At 45.6% G+C, this 25,907-nt stretch overlaps 1 protein-coding gene across 1 annotated transcript in view; it reads left to right on the top strand.

Annotated features, from left to right (window-relative positions):
• Positions 1-23,858, top strand: part of KLF9 (KLF transcription factor 9) — a 31,708-nt gene extending 7,850 nt beyond the window's left edge. Inside the window, exon 2 of the mRNA XM_004600116.2 lies at positions 20,342-23,858. Coding sequence (XP_004600173.1) covers positions 20,342-20,571 — 230 coding nt within the window. The 3' untranslated portion in view covers positions 20,572-23,858. The remainder of the gene's footprint in view (positions 1-20,341) is intronic.
• Positions 23,859-25,907: the final 2,049 nt, after the last annotated feature.

The following is a 25,907-nucleotide window of genomic DNA, read 5'->3' as shown; positions in this document are numbered from 1 at the left end:
CTTGGGAAGTTAGAGGCCTGGGCAAAATTCAGAGGCCCCAAGAATAGAATGTGGGGGTTGGTTTCTTTTTTCTTCTCTTTTTTCTTTTTCTTTTTTTGGCCCCTCAGGCAGTGCTCAGGAGTTACTCCTGGCTCTGCACGCAGGAATCACTCCTGGAGGTGCATAGGGAACTATACAGGATTGAACTCAGGTTGCCACATGCAAGGCGAGCGCCCAACACACTCTGCTGTGGCTTCAGTCCCTAGAACGTGGAGGTTGGCAGTAACCTTGAGGGGTCATCACAGCCATTGTTTGGCCTGTGTGTAGAGAAACCTGAGCCCACCTTCAGATAAGTGGGGTGGGATGGAGGTGGTGGTGGGTGTTCGGGGTGGGGAGGGAGTGGAAGAGCCTTGAAGTCTTTGTGGAGAGGTTGTAGAGTTTGTGGTTCATCAGCCCAGGGTGGAAACTGGCTCTAGGTTTCCAAATGCCTGTGGTTTGGGAGCATTCCTGGAATTCTGCAGGAGCCTCAGTTGCCCCAGCAATCCAGTGATTGTCCAGGTGCTCAGAGGGGCTACTAGCAAAAAGCACTTTCACCTTATCTACCCAGAGCCTCTGGCATGGCCTGCATGTGGGTGCTCAGGAGACCAGACTTGGCTGGGAATTGTTGCAGTACGAATTCTCTCCCCTTCAGCGCCCCATGGCCTGAGGATTTCAGTCTGTGGCTACCATATTTTTATCTAGTGTGAAAAAGTGCTTTGAGTTAACCCAGTGAACCCAGTGAAAGGGCAGAGGTAGAGTGTGCTCTGGGGACTTTGCCCTTGGCCCTTTGACTGTGGAAACAGTGGCCCCAGGCTAATGGGGAGGTGGGAGGAGGAACTTCCTGCTCCTCCCTTCCTGCAGTCTCCTGAAACTTTAATACCTTTTTGGTGCATTAAGGCCAAGAGTAAACATTTGTCTTATCCCTGCCTCTAGCCATCCCCTGAGCAAATATGACTGACATTATTATGCATGGAGAATGCCTTTTGCACTGAGGGACTAGATGCGTCTATCTTTCCTAGATGCGGTCTTCTAAGGCCTCTGTTTCTGTCCGTGCTTAAAGCTGCCTTCCATGCTGAAGTCCCAGGACTCCGACCCACAGCCTCCTCTGTTCACCTGTGGTGAGGCCCTGGAGGTGAGGCTTGAACACCTGGGGCTGAGCTCCCTAAGGTTCTAGAATTCCCAGAACCTGTTTGTTAGCCATTGAAGGCCGAAGGTCACTGGGCCTTTGAAACTGATTTTAAAGCAAAATTGAGGATGATCACAAGGGACTGGAATGCATCCCCGAAATGGCCAGATGGAGGCTTTTTAAAAACATGAGGCTTTTTTTATTTTTTAAATTTTTTTAAATTTAAAAAATTTTTTTAATTTTAAAAAAGATGAAAGAGATGTGCACTTCAGCCAGAGGAAAGGGTTTGGAGCTCCAGGCAGCAGTATTTTGTGTTCAAGTTTTGAGGATCTTTCCCGGGTGAATCTCTGGTCACTCTGGAGACTGGAACCAACCTGAACCCAAGGGGCAGCCTCGGGGGCACACAGCAGACAAACATGCCTACATCCTGCTTGAGAGCCCTGGATAGTTCACTCAAGGAGAGAGTCTGGTAGGTCATCTTTATGTCCAGGGATTCAGGAAGGAAGCAATTTCACCATCTCTCCCTCCCAAGGATGCAGAGTCGGCAGAAAGTGTGATCAGAAAGGCAGCCCTCTCCCTGTGAGGGCCTGGGAAGGGCCTGGTCTGGGACGAGAGGCAAGAGGTAGAGGGCTTTGTTTAAGTCCTGCCCCTGCCACTTTCTCATTCTGAGCCTCAGGAGCTATCTTAATGTCTTAAGCCTCAGTTTTTGTTTTTTTGGGCTGCACACTGCTGTATGTTTAAGGCAGACACCCCACCTACTATACTATGTCTCCAGTCCCTCAGTTTACTCATCTGTAAAATGGAGCTGTCATTAGAAACCCATGTGTGGCTTAGTTCTGATGAGGCAGTTAGCATTTAGGGCCGGTCCTATCACTGAGTATTATCATTCAGAGCAGATACTGCTGTGTGTGTTGCCCAGAAGTCCTTGACGTTCCTAGCATTGGGGTTTAGAACCTCAGCTAAATTCATCCACGTAGTATTCCTTTAAATATGACTTGCCATGGTTATGCACAAAGGCCAATAGCGGACACCGAGGCTTGAATGAATATTAGTAATAATAACATTCAGCATTTCACTCTACTCCATCCACACTACTATAGTTCAAGTCACAAAAGTTCTAAGAAAGGTAGCAACATTCTCAATGTAATAGCAAGAATTGGACTTGAAATTGGATAACATAGAATTTATTCTGGAATTTTTCTAACAGATTTCTAGGTGTATGTAGATATCCACGAAGAATTGCTCACCTGGGTTTCTTATGTGTATGTGTTAGAGGGGTGTGGGGATGGGTGGGTGGTGCTTCTGAGCTGCAGACAGTCCTCTTACCTTCATTCAGGTAGCCTCCCCATGAAAGGAAGCCAAGAATGAGGGCACTAAAGTTGAGCCAGGGAGAGAGGTGGGTGCTGAGTACACTTGTGTCTTGAATACATTAAATTGCCCTGCCAATTCAGTAAGCCCCTGAGAACAATTCCCCTTTCCTACTGGTTCTAGCAAAAGTCCTTGGCTTCAAGGTCTTTAACTGAAATAGAAGTGTACACTCCATCCTTAAGCTGTTGTACAGCTGGGTCACACCCAACTTTTGGGACAGAGCCACCCCCCCCCCACACACACACATGTTGAATGACATAGACTTAAGAGTGGGGAAGGGATGTCTTCCAAAAGGAAATCCAAGTGTGTTGTATATCGAAAGAAGGACTAGCTACGTAAGACAGGTCATAATAACTACTTAGAACTACACAGGATGTTCGAGGGAGCAGAGTTTGGCAAAATGAGGGATAGAGCTGTCCTTCCTCTGGATTTTTCTCCCCTTTGATGACTAGAGTTCTGAATTGTCCCTGGAGTTCAACTTGAAAGATAGGTCAGGAGTGCATGGTGTAAATGGTTGTTGTAGAAGATAGATGGTTTCAGTGTGAATTTCTTGTGCTCAAGCAAATATCTGTAGGCCCTTGTCGTGAATGATATAAAGCCAGTACTAGAGGCCTGACATGAAACAAATTTAACAGCAGCAGACTGATCAGCTGCATTATTTACTTGGTTTTAATTCCAGTCTGTTCATTTCAATGCCCAAAGAATGAATTGTGTTTACATGAACATTTGTTACCCTACATGCTAATAGATAAAGGCTTCATCCTTACCAAGATGAGCTTTGTATACGGTAACTACCCCTGGCAATAAGAAGTTATTCTGTGTGTATTATGCCCAACAAGAATACCATGGCCAGTCATGAAACAAAACTTAGATTTCAAACCTCAACCTATAGCACCTGGGGGGTAATAACAGGGTTTAATGCATTTGCCTTGCATGCAGCTAACCCTAGTTTGATTCCCAGCACCACATGTATTTCCCTGAGCTCTCCAGTAATGATCCCTGAGTGCAGAGCTTGAATACAAGCCTGTGTACCAATGAATGTGGTCCAACCCCTATCTCCCACCCCCACACAAACACACATGACCAATGTACAAAACATAAAAATGCAGTCATAATTTGACTAACAGTTTTAGTTTTTTTTTTAATTTAGTTTTTATCATGTTGTTTTTGTGGTGCCAAGGATCAACCCAGCATCTCTACCATGCAACACATGTGTCTTACTGCTGAGCACCCTCCCCCATTCTACACATAGCAATGGGGGGGTGGTCTAGGGGAGACTAGGGGGGAGAGGTTTGGGGGGCTAACCACGTCCAGTAGTGTTCAGGGATCATTTGTATGCATGACCAAAATAACAAGAATTTTTTTAAGGTCTGGGGGAGGCCTTACCCAGTGTTGCTCAGAGATTACTCCTAACATTCAGTCAGGTACAACTCCTGGCAGTATTCATGGGACCATATGGCGTGTCAGGGATCAAACCTCTCTGGCCCAAATGTATTAACCTCTGTCCTAACTCTCTGGCCCTACCATGGTAATGTTAACAAAATTAGCAGGATGACAATCCAACAGCTAGCTTTCATATTTCTAATCAGTCAGCCATGTTTATCTGGCAGGCATTACCCAAACCATGTGAGTTCCACTCAAAAGAAATATGGGCAGTGCTCTTCTAACTAGAGTCCTTTCTTCTCAAAGTTCTTTACTCCCAGCTTTCAGTGCACTGTCTGGGATATCTGCCAGAGTGGAGACCTACAGGGAGGCAGGCTGCTGGCCAGGGCTGTCCGCTCTGACCTGTCTGTCTTCATGGGTTTTTGTTGACAAATCCCAGGACATGGGTTAGGGGCCTGTAGCATGTGTGAGTAGGAGCGAGGATGGTCACAGTCTGTCTGGTGCTTGCAGTAGGCAGATTTGAGCCCAGAGAGAAAAATTCAGAAACAGCTACTTGTCACTCTGATTCTTTAGGTCCCTCAACTCACTTGGCAGATAGAGTGGACTTCTTTTTATCTGTTCTGTGTTTCTCCTGCATTCTCTTTTTTTGCTTTTTCTTCTGTGAGCCAAAGACTTAAGCTCTCAGGATAGTAGTGATGGGAGGCTGTGCTGCTACATCATTATGCATAGCGGGAGACATTCCTGTGTCTGCTTAGAGTGCCATAAGTATAGGTGGGCCTCTGCAAAACAGCCTAGCACGAGGCAAGAACTCCTAGTGGCAATCCTGATCTGGCTGCAAAAAGCTAGTGCCCACAACAGAACTGAGGTTTCAAGCCCCTTCTCCCTCCTCCGGGGTTCGGAAGACCATCTTTGCAGTTCAGTGCCACAGTCTCCTTTCTCTGCAGTTGGATTCTTTTGGGGACGGATGCTTGCAGAATCGTCCTTTCTCCCTCTCCTGAGAATGGTGTCTGTTAGTGGTAGGCCCCAGGCTCTCCAGATGGGCCACCCACCTGCCTGCCATTCTGTGGCATGGTGATCTCTGCAGCAGTGTGTTCCAGCGCCTCTCTGCAGTGGCTGCAGGTGTTCACATCCTTGAACTGTAGCTTCTCCTAATTGTGTGGTTAGAGGGCCCCCGAGCGCCCAGTCCCTTTCCTGGGTATGGAAGGATAGACTTAGTAGGAAAGGGCTAAGACCCTTCTCAGGATCTGCTTCTCTTCTCTGCTTTTCGAGTGTAAGGCCTGGGCGGGGCTTCCCTAAAGGTTTCACACAGGGTGTGAACAAGCCGAGGGACAGTCCACATGGGGTCAGATGCCTTGAGGTCCCTCCTTGGAGTCTCTAGCCTTGTGCTTGCATCCTGTCTGCAGCCCAGAACTGGGTAGGAAGACATGGCAAATCAAGGGAGTCTGGAGATTGGGGAGAGGAGAATTCAAGTGGTAGAGACATGTGGAAGACCTTGAGTTTGATCTCCAGCATTGTGGGTGGTCCTTATTTTATTATTTATTGCTTTTTTGGTCATACCCACCAGTGCTCAGGGCTTACTCCTGGCTCTGCACGTAGAGATCACTTCTGGCAGAGCACAAGGGATCAAATGGGGTAGGGGATTAAATTCAAGGTCAACTCTCTATGCACAGCACTGCACTGTACTATCTCGATGGTCCTGGTGTGGCTCCTATTTTTAAAAAAAAATTTTTTTGAGGGGTACCAGAGATAGCCCAATAGGCTGAGTGCAAGGCTTTGCATGGAGGAAGCTCTGGTTTTGTCCCAAGTATTACATGGTCACCTGAGTCACCAATAAATTTGACTGCTATGCACAGAACCAAGAGTCGCCCCATGCCTCGAGCATAGCTAGATGTGGTCCACAAAGCAAAACAAAAGAACAAATTTAAAAAATAGTTCAAAGGACTTTCGGGACTCCCACATGAATATTTAAATCTCCTTTAAATCTCTGTGCACCAGATTGATGGGTTGATCTATCCCTGGCTCTGCATATGTTTTCCCAAGCACAGCCAGGAATAGTGCCTGAGCACTGCTGGGTGTGGCCCCCAAACAAGCAAGCAAAAAAAAACCACCTCTTTTCAGTAACTGCCTCACTGGATGGGTGACTACTTGCCTCTACTACTGAGGCCCACCCCTGGATCCTCCTTTTTCATTTTAAAATCGGTTTCTAAACTTAGGCAGCAACATACTTGTTTGAAATCTTTGATCCTTTCTCCCCCCCAAGGTAATGCATAGATAAAGTAGCGTCATGGCCTTTACAGAATTAGGAAAATTCCAGGTGAAAGACCCACTAGCTTTAGGTAGGGTCTTTGTGCTTCTTCACAACTGATCTTGTTTTATGCGTGTACATGAAAGAGGGCTCCGGAAACCAGTTGTAATCCTAGGCTAGGTCATCTTCCCTCAACTTGGCTTCATGGAAAAGATGCAGGCTTCAGTTCATGCTCAGAAAAAAATCACCCAAAATGCAGTGATTCAAAGGAGACAGACAGACAAGTTGGCTTGCACAAAGCCGATTCTACTTCATCCCTGAGCACCGCTGCTTCTCCCCCACCTCCTCCCACCTCCCGCCAAAATGTTGGCATTCAGGACAGTGTTGCTGTCCTTTGTATGTTGCCAGAGGTAAGTGCCTAGTAGGCATCTTATCACTTATTATTAATATCTGTTATTTCTCTGTGTAACCAGCCTCCTGGCGGCATCCTGGCTGGGGATGGGTGGAAAAACACAGGCCTGGGAATCAGCCCCATTGGGTCTGAGCAGGCCGCTACCTCTGTCCTTTGAGAGTTGCTGGAATAGGGATGCAGAGTCCGATCTCTTGCTGGCCTGACACTGGAGAAGAGGGCCAGAGACTGCCGTCCACCTTGCTGCCTGAGATGCCAGAGCCCTAACTTTCCCAGGCGTCAGTTGAGGTTGGGCGCCTGCAAGCCCCACTGGGATGGGCCAGCTTCCGGCACCCCAGCAGGCTCTGCGAGGAAGCGTGCGTGACGGACGTTTGGCCACACCCACTTTCCGGTGGCCACACCCACTTCCCTGGTGGCCACACCCACTTCCCCCGGCTCCGCTGCTCCAGCACCGCCTGGGCTGCCGCAAGGAGACCGGGAAGTGAAGTCTCGGGCGGGCGGTCTCTGTCGTGACTGCTGTCGCATAGCATCGAAATCTAAAAGGAAATCCAGCCACACGCAGGGCTCGGAGAGGCCGTAGTCATGGCAACGCGGAGGGTTGGGGAGGGGACAGCAGAATCTTTTCCCAGCCTAGCAAGCTGGCCAGTCTCCCAGAACGTAAATCGTGCGTGACCGTCTTCGGGTACAAGAGATCTTTAAAAGTTTATGCTCTCACTTTGGGGCCACACCCCAGCTCTGCTTGGTGGTGGTGGTGGTGGTGGTGGTGGTGATAGGAAGGGTCGCTGCTCCAGGGCGCACGTCAGTGTACGGGTCATCTCCTGCATGCAAAGCCTATTTATTACCAGCCCTTTGAGTTGTGGTCTCTCCTGTTTCCTGAACCACGCCCAGTGTTTCTTGGAGCTTACTCCTGCCTCTGTGCTCAGGATCCCTCCTGGTGGTGCTGGTGATGGAACTGAGGAAGACAAACGCTTAAAACCCCTGTGCTTTCTCACCAGCCCCCCCATTGTCTTAATTTTGGGGTCCAGAATTAAAGGTAACAGTTTATGCACGAAAGAGTTGTTTTCCCTGCATTCAGGTAAGGCTTGCACACCTCTTCCATCACATGTGTGTATGTGTGGGGGAGAGAGGGGCGTTCCTACTTTTTTTTTTTTTTTTTGCTTTTTGGGTCATACCCAGCAATGCTCAGGGGTTACTCCTGGCTCTGCACTCAGGAGTTACTCCTGGCGGTGCTTGGAGGACCATATGGAATGCCGGGGATTGAACCCGGTCGGCCGCATGCAAGGCAAACGCCCTACCCACTGTACTATTGCTCAAGCCCCTGCTCCTGCTCTTGAGGGCAGTAGAACAACACCCAAGCCGTGGCTTAATGGTTCTTTGGCTTGTTTTGGGTTTTCACTACACCCAGCGATGCTCAGGGGTTCTGCACTCAGGAATCCTGGCTCTGCACTCAGGAATCACTCCTGGCAGTGCTCCAGCACCATATGGGATGCCAGGGATCAAACTCGGGTGGGCTGCGTGCAAAGCAGGCTTCAAGTTGGTTTACTACTTCTTCAATCCCTCTGCTCGTTTCTGCCTGCAAGGTGACACAGTTTCCCCGTGGGGATGGAGGGTAGTGGAATTGGGGTGCTGGGGGGAGGGGGCCTGTTCTGTGGCTATGTGGCTATATGCCTTCCAGCTCTGTCCGTGAAGGAGGCTTTATTGGACTCTCGGTTTTTGCCCGGAGGCGCCTCATCAGCAGATCCCAGACCTGCGGCGGCGGCAGGGATCTGGCAATGCGGCCCTTATGGGAGGGAGGCGTCGTCTGTTCTGGTTGCAGCCATTTTTCCTCCCAGAGGGAACACCTCGGCAGGAAGGAGGGAGAACACAGATGTACGTTCTCACTTTCTAACAATTTGTGGAGGAAGGAAACAAAGATTCTTTTCTTTGGACCAGGGCTCCAGAGTGTTCCAGTAAATTCTCAGTAGAAAGCTTCCCCCCCCCTCGTGTTCCATGGGCCACATTCCTCATCAACCCATTTGTGGAAAAATTTCAACTCCAGCAGCATCATTGTTTCCTTTGTTTTCAGTAAGACTTCTTAGACTTCTTATAATGTGAAAATAACATTTTCAAAACGACTGTCCCATTAATTGATTTCACAATCCGTGTGTTCTTAGTGGTGAAAGAAATCAGAAAATATACGAGGAAATTACAGCAAGAAAAAGTTAATACTTTATCCCCTCATCTGTGGATAATTGCTATCAATATTTTATATAAGTTCTTTCAGGACTTTTTCTCTTCATAAATGTTCCTTCTCACACACACATCAAAGCACTTGCTGTTCTTTTTACTCAGTGGTGTATGGCTAACATCTTTGCATTTCATTATGTCACAATTTAGTACATATCGTAGCAGATTGTATTGGTACACTAATGTATAAAACCAATTCTTTATTATTATACAGTGAAGTTGTAACCAAATTTTAGCTTTGATAACTGTGCTATAGTATCCTTGTACTTACTTTTCTGTTCCCATATAATTATCACCAAAAGTAACTCATACAAAAATTCCTGTTTTGCCATGTGGCCCTGGATCAGTAATAGGCTCTATCTGCCCATGCAGTAGAAACCCCATTTCCTCATGCTTCCCTGAGGTTGTGACTCGGGGATTGTACACAGGGATTCAGAACTGGGTTGGCTGTGTGCAAGGCAAACATCTTACTTGCTTTACTATCTCTCTGGCCCTTAAATATACTTAAAAAGAAAAAGTCACACTGCTTAGAGCCAACAGGGATGAGCCCTTCAGAACTCAGGGCCTTACGCAAGGAGGCATGTGCTGTACTACTCGAGTTAGCTCTCCAGCCCTGAACATTCTCACATTTTTACCAGGGTAGTAAGCTTTCCCTGCACACAGCCAATGCTGATCAGTCTCCTGTACCACGTATTGTCCCCCAAAATCCCACCAGAAGTGATCCCTGAACTGAGAGCCAGGAGTAAGCCCTGAGCTCTGATCCAAACCCAAAACAAAACATTTTAACCATTCTGATAGGTTCTATTCTTTTTCTTAATTGACATGTTCTAATTATATTGAGCTTGATTATTTTTCATTTGTTTGTTGGCTACTAGAATATTTACCAGTGTGCCTTAATTGTATATTTTATCTCAGTGTGCATATTTGCATTCTTCCCCAGTTTTATTAAGTTGGGCTATTTATTTTCATTTTCAGGTATTCTTTTTTTTTGGGGGGGGGTGGTCACATCAGCCATGCTCAGTGGTCACATCAGCCATGCTCAGGGGCTACTCCTGGCTCTGCAATCGGAAATTATTCCTGGCAGTGCTGGGGGACCACATGGGATGCCAGGGATCGAATCTGAATTGGCCACATTCAAGGCAAATGGTCTACCCACTGCACTATTGCTCTGGCCCAAACATTCTTGTTTATCATATATATGGGGGTTTGTTTGTTTTTATTTTGGGCCCCAAACCAGTAGCACTCAGGGCTTACTTCTGGTACTGTGCTCAGGGATCATTGCTGGTGGGGTCTGGGGGACCATATGGGATGCCAGGGATTGAGTCACAGTCAGCCATGTGCAAGGCAAGTGCCCTACCTGCTGTACTATTGCTCGAGCCCTATATTATAGATTCTTAAACTTTTTATCATATTTTTAATTTACTGTTTGGGTTAGTACATATCTTTACCTTACATATTTTTTTTTTTTTGTCACAAAGAACTTTTAACCTTTTTTTTCTTTAATCTATTTCAAAGCTATTCTTTAAATTGGTTTCTGTCTGTGGTTGTATGTTTAGAAAGACTCCCCTCATTCCTAGATTCTAAAAATACTCACCTATATTTTCTTTTAAGGTTTTATTTTTTTTACACATGCATATATAGCCCCTTTAGAATTTAAATGAAAGATATAAGGTAGGAATCCAGATTTAGCTTTTTACCAGCTGCTTATGCCATCCATTGCACTAAGCATCCTTCTCTATGCTTATTTGAAATACCCCATTACTGTAGAATCTTGGGTTTACTTTCCGGCTCACCCCAATTCTACTAATTTGTCTTTCCTGTGCCTGTATCTCACTATCTTAATTATTGCGGCTTTAATCATCTATTTTAATAACTGGCATTGCAAGTGTTCACTTATTATTGTTCTTCTGCAAATTTTCTTGGCAAGTTGAGCATGTTTATTCCTCTAATTGAACTTTAGAATAATTTTGTCAAGTCCACAGGAACAAAAAAATTCCTGTGGTATGTATTAATTTCACAGATGAATCTGCATAGAAGTGCCACATTCATACCAGTGCGACTTATCATCCAAGGACATGGGAAATATTCCATGTGCTCTTTTTCTTTTTGCATCAAAATTTTATGGTGTTTTTAATGTACTTCCTGATTTTTTTTTAACTCTTAGTCTTATCCTGTGGTTGGTTGCAGTTTCTCTTTTGTATATTTATACTTAGGAATGCATGTTTAGTTTACATTGGTTTTCAGTTATTTAGCTCATATTTTTCAAATAGAAAGTTTCACCACTTGTAAATGATTCCCTTCCCCATTTACTTATTTTATTACCAAATTTCTCTTAGTAGCATTTCCTAAATGATCTTCATTAATTCTGCATTTTTTTGTGGTATGTGGGGGGCTCACCCTCTGGTAATTGTGCTTTACTATGGCTCTGTGCTTAGGAGTCACTCCCAGGGGTGCTCAGGGACCCCCTGCCACCTGATGTTGGATCCAACCTTGGACATGCTCTCAGCTTACTGAAAACTCTCTGGCCCTAAACAGTTTAACGATTGGACACATGTCCTTTAATGCTATGAATTTAAATGCTCTGAAGTTAAAACATAGCCTTCATTTTACTATTGACCACACTTGGGAGGGTTTCAGATATCTTTTATTCTTTTATTTTCCTAACAAGTTTCATTAACGGTACATATTAAATTATTAAATAATATTTTTGCATTTAACAAGGCAAGATATATGAGTATGGGGATGTATGTTAACATGGGGGCATATATCAGTATTCTCTCATTTCTGGGGAACGCTTGTTGCTTATTTATAATTTTTGAAAAATTACTTTTTCTTCTAAAAGAGATTTTGATTTGTATATCTGTAAGAGCCCATGGATTAATTTTTTTCCCCTCCCAGGAGTTCAGATAGATAGTACAGGAGGTAAGGTGCTTGCCTTGCATGTTGGTCCTGGTTCAACACTCAGCACCACATGGTCCTATGTTGCCAGATAGGCCTTGAGCATCACCAGGCTGGACCAGGGGATCCTGGGCACTGAGGACCCCATCTATGGTCTCTGCATTGAACTGCCAACCCTTTTTGGTGGAGAATTTCCAGAAGGTGACCTTGGGTCTTTGAGCACAGCCTGGGAGACCCAAAAGTAAGTAAGTAAATGAAACCAAGGGGCCGGAGTGATAGCACAGTGGGTAGGGCATTTGCCTTGCATGCAGCCAACCTGGGTTTGATCCCCAGCACCCCATATGGTCCCCCAAGCACCGCCAAGAGTAATTCCTGAGTGAGAGCCAGGAATAACCCTGAGCATTGCTGGGTGTGGCCCCCCAAAAAGCAAATAATAATAATAAATAAATAAATAAAACAAAATTTTTCCAGTGCTGGGGATTGAACCCCGAACCTCAACCCATGGGAGGCCCGTAATTTACCATAGGAGCAATGGCTTCTAACAACTGAACCCAGCTCCAGCCCTCAGAAGTCATGATTTTTAATATTTTTATTCATGATTTTTTAATTGGCATTTTTAGAGTTTTGTTTTCACCAGGATGCTGGAAGCAATGAAAGTGCTAGCTAGTGTTTGCTTTCTTAACCTCCTCACCTCTGTTAAGGTCAGACCATTTTAGGACCTTCCACAGGATTATGGAAAGTGAAGAGCAAAGCACGAAAGAGGGAGCCCTAGGCCAGGATCTTACTGGCAGCCAGTCTAAAGTTAGGGGAGTCTGGCCAGGCCTGGGGATATCCAGTTAGCAAACCCCACACTTGCCAAGAACATTGTCCTCTCTGTCTCTCTCTCTCTCTCTCCAGGGAGAACGCAGCATCATCCATTTTGATACTGCCTAGAAAAGTTCATTTCCCTAGGCCTGACCTCCTGAGCACCAGGTAGAGTGGTTTTGCTTGTTATTAAAAACCAAGAGCCAACATATCTGCTAAATAGACAAGCACAGAGCTGACAGTCCTCACCCCACTGCTCCCGAACCCACAGCAGGCCCAGGAGATGGCTGGAGGCCTCAGTACTCCCTGCAGAGCCCGTGTTTTACACATTTGGTGCCATGTTCAGTAGCCCAGTTTGATTAAGCTTCTTTTATGCTGGGAGTTGAGTCTGTTGGGGAGGGTGCCTAGCTTGTTGCTGAATGGGGAGGGGAGTGGTCTATAAATAACGAGAACCCAGAGAAACTCGCACTGTTAACAGTTCTGCTCTGGTAAAGCAGAGTTTATTGTGTCACCGCCTCTGGGTCTGTTTTCCTGTGAAGGCCAGAAATAAAGTACAAGTACATATCTGTTCCTTTTTCCCTCCCTGAGGAGCCTGCTAACTCTCTCATTAATACTAAAGGCAAGTTGAAAGATGCTTTAATTGATTGTTCCTTTACCATAGGAATTGTGTGGTGTGAAGAATGTTAACCAGCCTTTTTTGGAGGATGCTAAAAGAAGGGACCAACTTGAATTCCCTTTCCCTGCAGTTGCAGGAAGTCTTAGTCTCACTTCTTCCTTTCTGCTTGTCATCTTGTTTCCTTGTTTGTTTGTGGGCCACTCCCAGCTTACTCCTGGTAGTGCTCCCGGGACCATATATATATGCCAGGGATCCAACCCATGTTGGCTGAGTGCAAGACTAGTGCCCTACCTGCTGTATTATCATTCCAGTTCTCGACTTGTCATCTTTGGTCTGTTCATCCTTCAGTTCTCTGCAGAGGATTTCCCTGTCCCATACTCATGGATGTAAAACACATCATTTTTTAAGGTTCATTCTTGTTCTGTGGCTGTGGTTAATTCACATGCTGATGTGTCTTTCATTCGGATGTAGGCAGACTTTGTACTGGGTTAAAGAGGTAGATGATTTCAAAGGGCTGCAAGTGTAAGAACCTCTTCTCCCCACCATCCCCAAGACGAATTTAGTTCTCCTGCACATTGATTGTTTCATGAAGTATTATATTTGGAAGCCTTTAAGAGGGGCAGGGACACTCTCCAGTGGAATATGGATTCCTCCACCACCCATGACCAAATGCCATAGCTTTTTAACCCATTTTATGCCTGACTTCTGAAATCATTTGCACTTACAGACTTGGATGTCCACCAAATAAAAGTTCAGGTCGTAAGAGATCAGGGTCAGTCTGTGTTCAGTGAAGGACCAGATGGTGAATATTTCAGTCTTTGTGGGTCATATGATTGCAATCATAGCTTTTCAGCATCACTGTTCACTGTGAAAAAAGCAGCTGAGAGAATACACAAATGAATCGTGGTGGCTGTATTCCAAGAAAACGTAGCATGTAGATCCATAGAGACTCAGGGGTGAGGTGCTTGCCTTGCATGCAGCTGCTGGTTGGATCCTGAGCATTAAGCACTGGGGAACACCACTGGATTGTCACTCTGAACTTACTTCCCCCACAAAACTTTATATATGGACATAACATTTTGAATTTCATTTATTCTGCCACAAAATGTTATTATTTATTATCTCGGATTTCGTTATTCCCGTCCATCTGGGAAGAACTAAATATGGAAAATGGTGTCTCTGCCATTCTTAGTCTGTGAGCTTTACCAAAACAAACGGCAGATCAGATTTGGCCTCTGGGTTTGCTAACTTCCTCGTTACATCATTAGCTCATAGATTCTAATTCTTTTTTCAAAGGACCCCAGAAGAATTAGAATTATCCTGGATCTTTTATACTAGAGAGCAATCCACTTCCAAATAGATCATTCTTTAAGTGCTGGGAAACTGTTGAGTTGAGTTGTACAAATTAGATGAGTCTAACAAAGGCTGGTGAGGGCTCTGATTTGTGCTGGGCTCGGTGGGTGGCCAACTCTTTCCAAAATACTCAGTGAGAAGGACGCTTTGTGAGTGACAGCATCTGGGTTAGTAGCAAGGAGAACAGTGGCACAGTGATATCTGAGAGGGGTGGTGAAGGGTGGTTCCCCATAAGCTGGATTATAGAGGGGTGGTGAAAGGCGTTCCCCCATAAGCAGGATTGTAAGTGAGTTTATTGGGACTGGTCCTGGACTATACTTGAAATACATGTCAACCAAAAGTGTAAGCACATAAGAATTCTCCTGTACAGACTGTACAGCTGATCCAGATTTTATGGCTGCTTCACTATCACTTCCAGAAAGGCATCTGCAGACAGTAATGCCTTATTTCTTTTTCCAACTCTAGTGCACAAAAGAGCCTGTCCATACCACACTCGCCCCCCCTGGACACAGATCCATTCAAATAAGCCAACCCCCTCTCGTGTCTCACTGGAAAGAAGCATGTGCCAGTGTGTGAGCTAAGCTGCTCCACCACATTACCACTCCTCTTCCAAGGAAACCACCTCGGATGAGTTTTGTCCAAACAAAACTTTTTTGGCATTGAGAAAACCCGAGTGCTCCCTTAACACCAGAGTACGAAGGGGGCCCCCATCACGGAGGAGGAGTAGAGGGCATTTGTTTTGGATTATTTATTTGGATTAGGGTTTTGTTTTTGTTTTTGTTTTGGAGCCACATGAGTGGTGGACTCAGGGGACTGTGTGTGGTGGTGGGGTTCATCCTGAGGTGGCTGCATGGAATGCAGGCACTTCACCTACTGTACTGTCTCTCTGGTCCCAGTTTTGGCTTTACAATTCATCACTATGAATTTCAGACCTTTTTAATGTGCTTTACTGTAACATGTCTAGAAGAGCATTTCTTCTGAATCAGAGAGTTCAGTGTGGTGAGCACAAGCTTTTATTTCTTTTTAAATAAAAAAACTCCCCCCTGTACTTTATATAGACACTGTGGTTTACAAAGTTGCTTATAATGACTTGTTACTGATATTCAGTATTCCAACACCAGTCCAACCACCATTGAACCTTCTGTCCACCATAGTCTCTTAATTTTCCCAACCACCCCTTAAACCTGCCCCCATAGCAGGCTCTCAATAATTTATTTTATATTGCTTGTTAGAATAATTTGCTAACAGAATGGTCAACAAATGTTTCCTTAGAAAAAAGTGAATGGGGGCTGGAGTGATAGCACAGTGGGTAGGGCGTTTGCCTTGCACACAGCTGACCCGAGTTTGATTCCCAGCATCTCATATGGTCCCCTGAGCACTGCCAGGAGTAATTCTTGAGTGCATGAGCCAGGAGTAACCCCTGTGCAACACCGGGTATGACCCAAAAAGCAAAAAAAAAAAAAAAAAAAAAAAAAAAGAAGAAGAAAGTTAAGAAAGTTAGTGAAGATTGTTATATCTTACCATGGAGCCATTAAATTCTTGTATAAGATCACTGTCACTGTCATCTCGTTGCTCATCGATTTGTTCGAGCGGGCCCCAGTAATGTCTCTCATTGAGAGACTTATTGTTACTGTTTTTGGCATATCCAATACACCACGGGTAGCTTGCCAGGCTTTGCCGTGTGGGAGAGATACTCTCGCTAGCTTGCCAGGCTCTCCGTGGGGGCGGAGGAATCGAACACAGGTCAACCGCGGGAAAGGCGAACGCCCTACCGCTGTGCTATTGCTCCAGCCCTTGTATAAGATATCAAAGATATTTTTATGGGTTAAGCCTTCTGTGTTTATATTTTGGTAGTCGATATTGGTTTCCTTCTATATTACATTCCATCCAATCTGGTGTACTACTCATGGTTTACCAGTGTTGTAGAGTTTGAGATGTTGCTCCAAGATGTTCAAAATTTTTAATGGGGTGATACAAATGGAGTTAAATTTTTAACTGGGTGGCAGCTTTGAGGCATGTATGTCACTACTGGGACTTCCTGAAGTACAGGGAGGTTGGGGGAGGGGGTAGCCCGTTACGGACTCTGTGAAAGCCTACAGATTTCAGTCACAAAACTTGCATACCTGAGTTTTTCAGCAGATTAATTTCTGGGTGAGGTTCACACTGAGCAATGGAGTCCAGCCATGGGTATGGCAGCGATGATGGAATGTGGAGGTTTTTGACTGCCTAGGCTCTGTTTGGGCAGGTGCTGGGCTCACAGCCCTCCGGGGTGCTCTGGATAACTCAGCATTCTGTAGGGCCCAGAAGAATTTCTGCAATTTGTTGATCTCTTTCAAGATTTATTTATGAGTCTCTTTGTCATGGCTGATGAATGAGCTTACATGGTGCTGGAGATAGTTCATGGACGTGACTACTAGAGCTTCCAGAAGTACAGGAAGATGGGAGGAGGTAGCCCATCCCCAACTCCATGAAAGCCTGGAGATTTCAGTCAAAAACCCCGCATACTTGAGTTTTTCAGAAGGTTAATTTCTGGATCTGGCTCGTCCTGAACAGTGGAGTCCAGACAGGGCTGAATGCAACCTTGTATGTAGAGAGCTGGGGTCCATCCCCAGTACCATGTGGTCTCTTGAGAATCACTGCGGCCAAGCCTTCGAACACCAACCAGGTAGTAGCTTCTGAGATGCCCGGGTATGGCCCCAAAATACCAAAGAACATTCTTCCCTTGACAGTTCCTTAGAGTCAATGGGAACTTCTTTGTTTTATTTTTTTTGTGTGTGTGGTGATGGCTTTTTGGGGGCCACACTCAGTAATGCTTGGAGGCTACCCCTAACTCAGTAGAGTTTCTTCCACTGTGCTGAGTCTGGACTGGACTCAGCAGACCCTGTGGTGCTAGGGTTGGAACTCTGGGAATGTGACATTGTTCTTGCCACAAGATGTTTGGGTTTTTTGGGTTTTGACAGTCTGTCACCTTTTGTTCAGAGGTGCTCTGAGGTGGGTGAAAATGCTGTTGTTTGAGCCAACAGAAGGCACAAACACGTGGTTTTCAATTCCAGATTATTCATATACATATATAGTGTATATATGATATGTGAATTTGAAATTCTTTTTCTTTTGGACCCTCCCAAGACTTTGAGTATCTTGATGCATTATTCGCCTTAGCTACCATCCCCTTAGGGATGGGCTCAGCATTCACTGGTTTGATACTAGCATTTGCTGCTGCAGCTTTTCACTCCAGAGCTCATCAAAGATTTGTGCCTTGGTTTATCAGACAGAGCCAAGGAGACACATTTGTTTTGCCCACATTGAGTTTTCCCATAGAACTAGCAAGTTGTATAGGGCATCATGCCCAAGGCTCTGCTTGGAGAGAGAACAGCAAATAAAACCTTAGTCATGTCTCCATTGCCCCAGAGGTGATAGAGGTTTGGTTTTGTTGTCATTATCTTGATTTCAACATCCTCTCTGGCACGGGTTCCCAGAAGCTGGGGGTAACTTGGGGATGAATCAGAAGTACCACGCTGGACAGCTCCCAGCCTTGTGTCTCTGGATCCCAGGGAGGTAGGAATGGGAGTGAGAAAACAGTCACTTCTCCCACCTGCAATATTCCGTGCACACCTGGAGTCTGTGCGCTGAGCCTCGGAAGCAGCTGCTCTGGGCTGGGTGTGAGGAGGAGGTACTGGCTGGGAGCTCCAGGAGGCCATCACTCCCAGGAGAAATGAACAGAATTGCCACCTAAACAGTTGGCTCAGCCTTTCTGCTCAGACGTGTTTCCTTCAACGCTACAGAGCTCAGCACAGCACTCCTTCCTCCACCATGCCAGCTTCTAATGCTGGCCTGATTTCAAGCAGGGGCAGAGCTTAACTGCATTGTTTGTATGTATTGGGATCAAGGGCATGAGTCCAAGGAAAGTCATAGGAATGGAGGTGGGGTGTGGAAACCCTGTCAGGGGCACAGCCTCAGTCTCCCGATCTCTGTATTTTGCCACACTTAGTGAGATCCTGCAGATAGGGCTCCTATTCTGCCTGCACTGGTGCCATTGTTTTAGAGGAGTGTTGATTCTCTTATGAGGAATGGGGCAAAAGCTGGGATTGTTGAAACCAGAGGAAAGATTAGACCAACAGAGAGGTGTCTTAGGACATTTAAAGGAGTATTCTATGTTGGAGGGACCAAACATCAGCAATAAGGGCATGGGCACTAGAATATGGACTTGGCAGAGGGGCAGGTTTCACATTAGCAGGAGAGTTTTGTGGCAGAGATTGTCAGGTTGAACCTTGTGGGCTTGGGCTGGGGACATAACTCAGCAGTAGAGCATTTACCTTGTGTGTGCGAGAGCCTGAGTTTAAGCCCCCAGAATCACAGTAAATAAACAAATATAGGGGCTGGAGTGATAGTACAGCGGGTAGGGCATTTGCCTTGCACGCGGCCGACCCGGGTTCGATTCCCAACATCCCATATGGTCCCCTGAGCACCACCAGGAGTAATTCCTGAGTGCATGAGCCAGGAGTAACCCCTGTGCATCACCAGGTGTGACCCAAAAAGAAAAATAATAATAATAAATAAATATATAAAAGAAGCCTCTCCCTCCCTAAAAAGGAAAAGATGAAGATAAAAACATGGTGCTGAAAAAAAAAATGGTGCTGGAGAGATAACCTAACAGGTTGGAGTTCCCGCTTTGCATACAGGAGAGACTTGGGTTCGATCCTGGTCCAGAAAGTCCTGTGAGCATTCCTAGGTCTGATCCCAAAACCTAAAAGAAAAGGAAAAAAAGAGCAAATGGACATTCAAGTCAGATGTGGAAGCCTCTGTCACTAGACTTTGCTGGCCTGCAGGAATTGCTGGCTCCAGAGTGCAGGCGGCTGGAGCAGACACCTCAGCCTACTCAGCTCTTTCTCTCTACAGGGTCCAGAAATATCATGAAACCAGCAGCTGTATCAAATAAACCTGGCGGGGGGGGGGGGTTGTTGGTGGGGTGGTGGATAATTCACAAGGCTCTTGGGGGAACCATTAGATATAAACTAGCTTCTTCTATCTGCTTTGAGGAACCATCTCAGCAGTCATGGTAGTCTGCTTGGGGGCCACACCAAAGCACCAAGTCAGGGTGGCTTCAACTGAAACAGATCAGTGAGCCATATTTGTTTTGCCCACATTGAGTTTCCCATAGAACTAGCAAGTTGTATAGGGCATCATGCCCAAGGCTGCTTGGAGAGAGAGAGCAAATAAAACCTCAGCCATGTCTCCATTGCCCCGGAGGTGATAGAGGTAGCTCCTCAGTGTTCCACGGTGTTGGAAGGCCTGGGTGAAGGTGTTGGCAGGTTTCTTCTGAGTTTTCTTTCCTGGCTTTGCCCTGGGTTTCTTCTCCCTGCCTTATCCTTACCCAATCCTGCTGGTTTGTGGCACCCACCTCTGCCCCTTCAGATAAGGCACCAGACATTGGACCCAGGCCTACCCAGATGACCTCTTGGAACATGTGTTTGGGGCTTCATCCATCCATGCCTAGGGCTCCTTCCTGACAGTTTTTGTAGGGAATCTTGTGGTGGTAGGGATGGAATTCAGGCCTCTGGTCCAGGTCCTCTTGCCCCTGGTCCCTGGCCTAGTTCCCCAGCCCTTGTAAACCTCTTTACAGATTTTGTCCTCGGGTTGTACAGAAGGTAGTACAATGGGTAGGGTGCCTGGCATCCCCTCTGGTGCCCTGAGCCCACCCGGAGTGCCTCCTGAGTGCAGAGCCAGGAGCAACCCCTAAACATTGTGACCCATGTGACCCAACCCCAAACACAGTCCCATTCCGAGGAATGGGCTCCCGACTGGGGGCTGGGGGTGGCCTCACAGGCAGAGCATGGCCACCTTGTGGGCTGTCCGGTGGCACTGACTCATTTGTCTCCCGTCTCTATCCCCGCACAGGCGAGCGGCCCTTCCCCTGCACGTGGCCAGACTGCCTTAAAAAGTTCTCGCGCTCCGACGAGTTGACCCGCCACTACCGGACCCACACGGGGGAGAAGCAGTTCCGCTGCCCGCTGTGTGAGAAGCGCTTCATGCGGAGCGACCACCTCACCAAGCACGCCCGACGCCACACCGAGTTCCATCCCAGTATGATCAAGCGGTCGAAAAAGGCTCTGGCCAACCCCTTGTAAGGTGCTGCCCACGGAAGCCAGGGAGGGATGGACCCCAGAAAGATGAACCGACTCCCCACAAGTGGACAGATGGACCCGTGAAAATCAAGCCCCAGCAGAGACGCCCCCAGCGGCCGGCCCAAGCATCCCGGAGCATGGGCACTCTTCAGAGCCCCTCCCCCTGCATTGTTTTTTAAAAGCACATTGTAGCCTAAGATCAAAGTCCACACTTGGTCCCCGTGCAGAGGCAACTCAGTGTCTCTGACTGCTGGAGGGAAGGCAAATGCTTTTTTTCTCTTTCTCTCTCACTCTCTTTCTCCCCCCCTCCCTCTCTTTCCCTCTCTCTCCTTTATTCTGGGGGAGGGGTGATGGGGGGCGGAGCGTGGGGTGAGTCCGTCTCAGACTGGGGTAGAATTTTCAAGATTCAACACTGGTGTACATATGTCTGACGGGGTGCGTTGGACCTGTGGCTCCCACAGCGATTCTGGGCACTTCCTGCTTGCCGTTTCAGAATTGTTTTTTTCTTAGCCTTTCAATGTAACGACAAATGTGCTTCCGTTTCTTTAGCAAAACCACTCTCTTGAATCACGTTAACGTTTGAGATTACAAACCGCCATAGCACAGCTGTCTTTATGCAAGCAAGAGCACACCTACTCCAGCATGATCTGTCATCTAAAGACTCGACAACAAACCAACCAACAAAAGTTACTTCTAGTCCATGGGTAAGCGGAGTCTGAGTTTCTACTAATGGAGACAAGCCTGGAAAAAGGTCACACTAAGTACAGAACTTTCCGAACCTTGCTTCGTACGAATTGTACTTTCTTGAGCATAAGCTGCACTTTTATTTTCTAATGCAGAGGATGAATACGTTAAATACATGCTTTAAGGATAGTAGCAGACATTTTGTTTGGAACCATGTTATAATCTGCTTATTTTATAGTCTCCCCATTTCCCTAAGAAATCATGGCAGAGTTGTGAGGGCAGAATATTATACAACAGATGCTGAAGGAGAAGGAGGGTAGTGTTTAATTTTTTTAAGTTAAAAAACCAAGCAATTAACTCTACTAACCGTTCCCAAATGTCCAATCCTTTAGTTTAGCATCCTCCGAACTGTACCGCAATGCCACAATGGGAGCCGGTCTTGGAGTCTGTTGGGATTTCTTTGAATGGGTACCCAACAGTCACGAGTTCTGGAAACACCTATTTTGTAGGGGGAGAAGGTTTGCCAATCTCCATCCCGTGTCCCTACAAAACTCCCGTATCAGGTGCAAGAGTTATGCAAAAGGAAAAGGGAGAGGAAATGTGAAAAGGAAAACTATATCCCTATCAGTCGTGAGTGCCAAGAGAAAATACCACGGTGACGGTGATCTCAGGGGAACCTCGTCAACATCCTCCCGTTCTGAGAAAGGAAGTGCATATAGAACATGGCAGGCTGAAAACACATCACTGTACCTTTTCCGCCCGGAGCCTCACCACTATCTATCTTGTATCCAGGTGTCTAGAAATGGCCTAAACCACTACATCCATAATACGCCATGTACCTGAAAACTTAACTCTTGGCCTTCCCCAGAGGCCAGAAAAGAAACTGAGTTTTCAGAGGCAAGGAGAAACCTCAAATAGGGGAGTCAGCAGTGATCGTGGGGGAAATGTTTACATTAATTTTTTTCTTTCAGAAATAATACTTTCTGACAATTTTATCTGATCTGTCAAACAGGGAGCTCCGGTGCACTCGAGTTTATGCATGTGCTAGCAAATGTATTGTGTAAACGTAGGGTGCTACCTCTCAGTGAACCCGTTAGCTCACTGACACACCTGCTCATTTCAGGTTCCGAAGCAGTGTAGACACCTGCAGCAGGCGTGGGTCACAGCTGACTCCGACTTCCAATACAATAGCCATCACTAGCACGGTGTGTGTTTTAGTTTTCTTCTTTTTTTCTTCTTCTTTTTTTCGTCTAACCAACCTAGTTGCATTAGTGGTTCTATAAAGAGAACCTGCTTTTAACAGTAGGACTGGGCGCAGTCCGTGGGAGAAAAAGGAAAGTGTTTTCTCACGGGAAAACACGTCAGGAAAAATAAAAGAACACTTTCTACCTCTGTTTCAAATTTTTGAAACGCTTATTTTAAACCAAATTTTAATTTCTGTGTCCAAAATGAGTTTTCAGGACATCTGTTCTTCCATATGAAATAGGTTCGGCTGCCTGTTTCTGAACCGCACTCACGGAATGGTTCTGCTTGTGCTCCTCTGCGCGCTGCCTTTTAGTGAGTGAGGAACTTGGGGTTGCCTAGCAACCCCCAAACTTGTACAAACTCATCCTTCCCTCACAGAGAGAAATGAAGGAAAACCAAGCAAAGTCAGTGAAAGACAATCTTTGTAGTTTCCGAAGCAAATCTATATGTGGCTTTTGTCCAGCACTTAGATGGATGTCAATTCAGCAACTTCTTTAAAATAATGCACAATTTTTTCCCCAGCCCCCAAAGTTGCTACTTGCCTTTTCAAGTTGTTGAAGAACACACATTTGATATTCTCTTATATGTTAGAGTAATGTAACATATAAACTCAAGGCTTTTTATTCTTGTGATGAATCCTGTTTTAAAATGTCACAAAACAGGAACCAGCATTCTAATTAGATTTACTCTAGCAAGATATGGTTCAAATAGGACTACTAGAGTTCGTTGAACACTAAAACTATGAAACAAACTTTTTATATTAAAAAGACCATGGATTTAACTTATAAAAATCCAGATGCAGGATAGTAATTTTTGTTTACTTTTTTAACCAAACTCAAACTTTTGAAAGACTGTTGCAGGGGTTTCAAAGAGAAAGAGAAGTTGTTATATCTAATATTGTAAGTTGTTGACCTATTCTGGTAAATTAAATAGTTTTAGAGTTAAGAGAACTCCTCTCCTGGGTTAGGGAAGAAGAAAGCCCTTCACCAGTGTGGAATGATGCCCTGGCTTTAAGGTCTAGTTCTACATCATGCTTCTTTTGAAAATTATATTTGGTAGTTAATAATCACAGAAAACTGGTTCTTTAGTCGGTTTGCAGGTAGACTTAGCACAGCACTCATCACTCTGGATAGACTGAAATGTTCTTTCACACAGATGAATGATCTGTAACACTGTAAGATACTGATCTTTACAACTGTTTAATCAGTTTTATTTTTGTACAGTATTAGTGACCTAAGTTATTTTGCTGTCCCGTTTTTGTAAATCAAATGAAATTATAAAAGAGGATTCTGACAGTTGGTATTTTGTACATATGTATATATGTTGTCCAAATAAAAATAATAAAAACAATAAAGATTGGATTGTTCTAGCCACTGTGTTGTCTAGGAGCCGACTTCGAGAACTTTTCCTCATGGAAGTTTCTCCTTTGGCCTCTCAGGCCTTGATCAGGAGCAGATAGTTTTACCCAGGGCTCCCAGCATGCCTCGTTTCACAGGAACTGTGCGGGTTAACTATTTACAGACCTCTGAGGAGGTAGCATGGAGCTTGAAGACCATGTTGCACTGAAGGGAAGTATGTTTGTTTTCAGGTCAGTCATTAAAGAGGTTTATAAAGCTCCTAACAGTGATTGGGTATGCTAAGAACTGGTGAGAGGATGTTAGTCCCGGGTCATGCTCTGCTTCCTATAGGAACACACAAGTTCACTATTTACCATAGCCAAAATCTGGAAAAAACCCGAGTGCCCAAGAACAGATGACTAGTTAAAGAAACTTTGGTACATCTACACAATGGAATACTATGCAGCTGTTAGAAAAGATAAAGTCATAACATTTGCATATAAGTGGATCAACATGGAAAGTATCATGTTAAGTGAAATGAGTCAGAAAGAGAGGGATAGACATAGAAAGATTGCACTCATCTGTGGAATATAAAGTAATAGAATAGGAGACTAACACCCAAGAATAGTAGAAATAAGGACCAGGAGGTTTGCCCATGGCTTGGAAGCCGGTCTCACATGCTGGGGGAAAAGACAACTCAGAGAAAGGAACACTAACGGTGTTTGGAGGACCCGCTTGGGTTGAGAGATGCGTGCCGAATGTAGGCTATAGATAGAACACAATGGCCAATCAATGCCTCGATTGCAAACCACAACATCGAAAAGGAGAGACAGAACAAAAGGGAATGCCCTGCCACAGAGGTGGGGTGGGGGGTGGGGGGGTGGGAGGGATACTGGGATCATTGGTGGTGGAGAATGGGCACTGGTGGAGGGATGGGTACTTGATCATTGTATGACTGAAATTCAAGAAAGTTTGTAAATATGCATGCAAGTTTAGGTTTCAGAGGTGAGGATGATTGATGCTGATTGAAGATGAACACCAAAGTATATGTGTGTGAGGGGGTGGGGGAGAGAGAGAGGAGAGAGAGAGCGAGCACCAGAGATACCTCAGTGGTTTGAATGCAAAGACTGTTTGGTCCCCTGAACACTTGTCAAACACTGTCAGGAGCATCCCCTGAGCACAGAGCTGGGAGGAGCCCTTTGCCCTAGCACCATTGGGTGGGGCCCAAAAACAAAAGCCAAAAAGAAAGGTTGGTATTCATGGATGTGAGTGAACTGGATGTTACAAGACTATTGTCTGCCAGTCACAGTGCCAAAGCCTATTTTCTCAGGTCTCTATAATATAGATACGTGGTATGTATCTTTTTTTGTTTGGGGTCACACCTGGCTGTGCTCAAAGGTTACTTCTGGCTTTGTACACAGTAATCGCTCCTGGTGGTGCTCGAGGGACCTTATGGGGTGCCATGAATTGAACCTGGGTTTGACACATGCAAGGCAAGCGTTTATGCTTACCCAATGTCTATCTCTTCAGCCCCTGTATCTGCATATTTTAGATGAAGAAATGGACAGTCAGAAAACTTGGCAAGAGACATACCGTGTAAGTAGGAATGGTCTTTAAATCTGGGATGTGCTGAATCCAGCTCTCCACTGTTCTGTGCCTGAATTGGCAACAGGGACATTCTGAGGGTCACTTTCATTTGACCCATTTTATTGAGCAGTTGTTTGTTCTCAGATTATTTCACAAAAGTACGAACACCGGATAAGGCCTCTACATTCAAGGAGCTTCTGTGGAGGAGAAACATAATATTAACAAATATAATCCATGCCCTTCCAGAGCATTAGAAGGAAGGTAGTGTGGTGGGCTGCATGCCGGGGGAAAGCTGGAGTTAGAAAGGAGTTTCCCTAAGGTAACTTGAAGTTGGAACTTGGATGATCCGGAGGAGTCAGGCCTTGCCAAGATATTGAGAGTGAGAAGAGCCAGGAGCTCAGCAGAATGTGGTGAGGATTTTGGAAGACCTGAAGAAACGTGGAATGAAGGGAATTGAATCAAGATGGAAAGGGCTGGGAAGCTGCT

The sequence above is a fragment of the Sorex araneus genome, chromosome 1, assembly GCF_027595985.1.
Source record: "Sorex araneus isolate mSorAra2 chromosome 1, mSorAra2.pri, whole genome shotgun sequence".
In the NCBI taxonomy this organism is placed as follows: Eukaryota; Metazoa; Chordata; class Mammalia; order Eulipotyphla; family Soricidae; genus Sorex; species Sorex araneus.
Note: the sequence above shows the minus strand (reverse complement) of the source record. Positions and strands in the feature narration are given on the sequence as shown.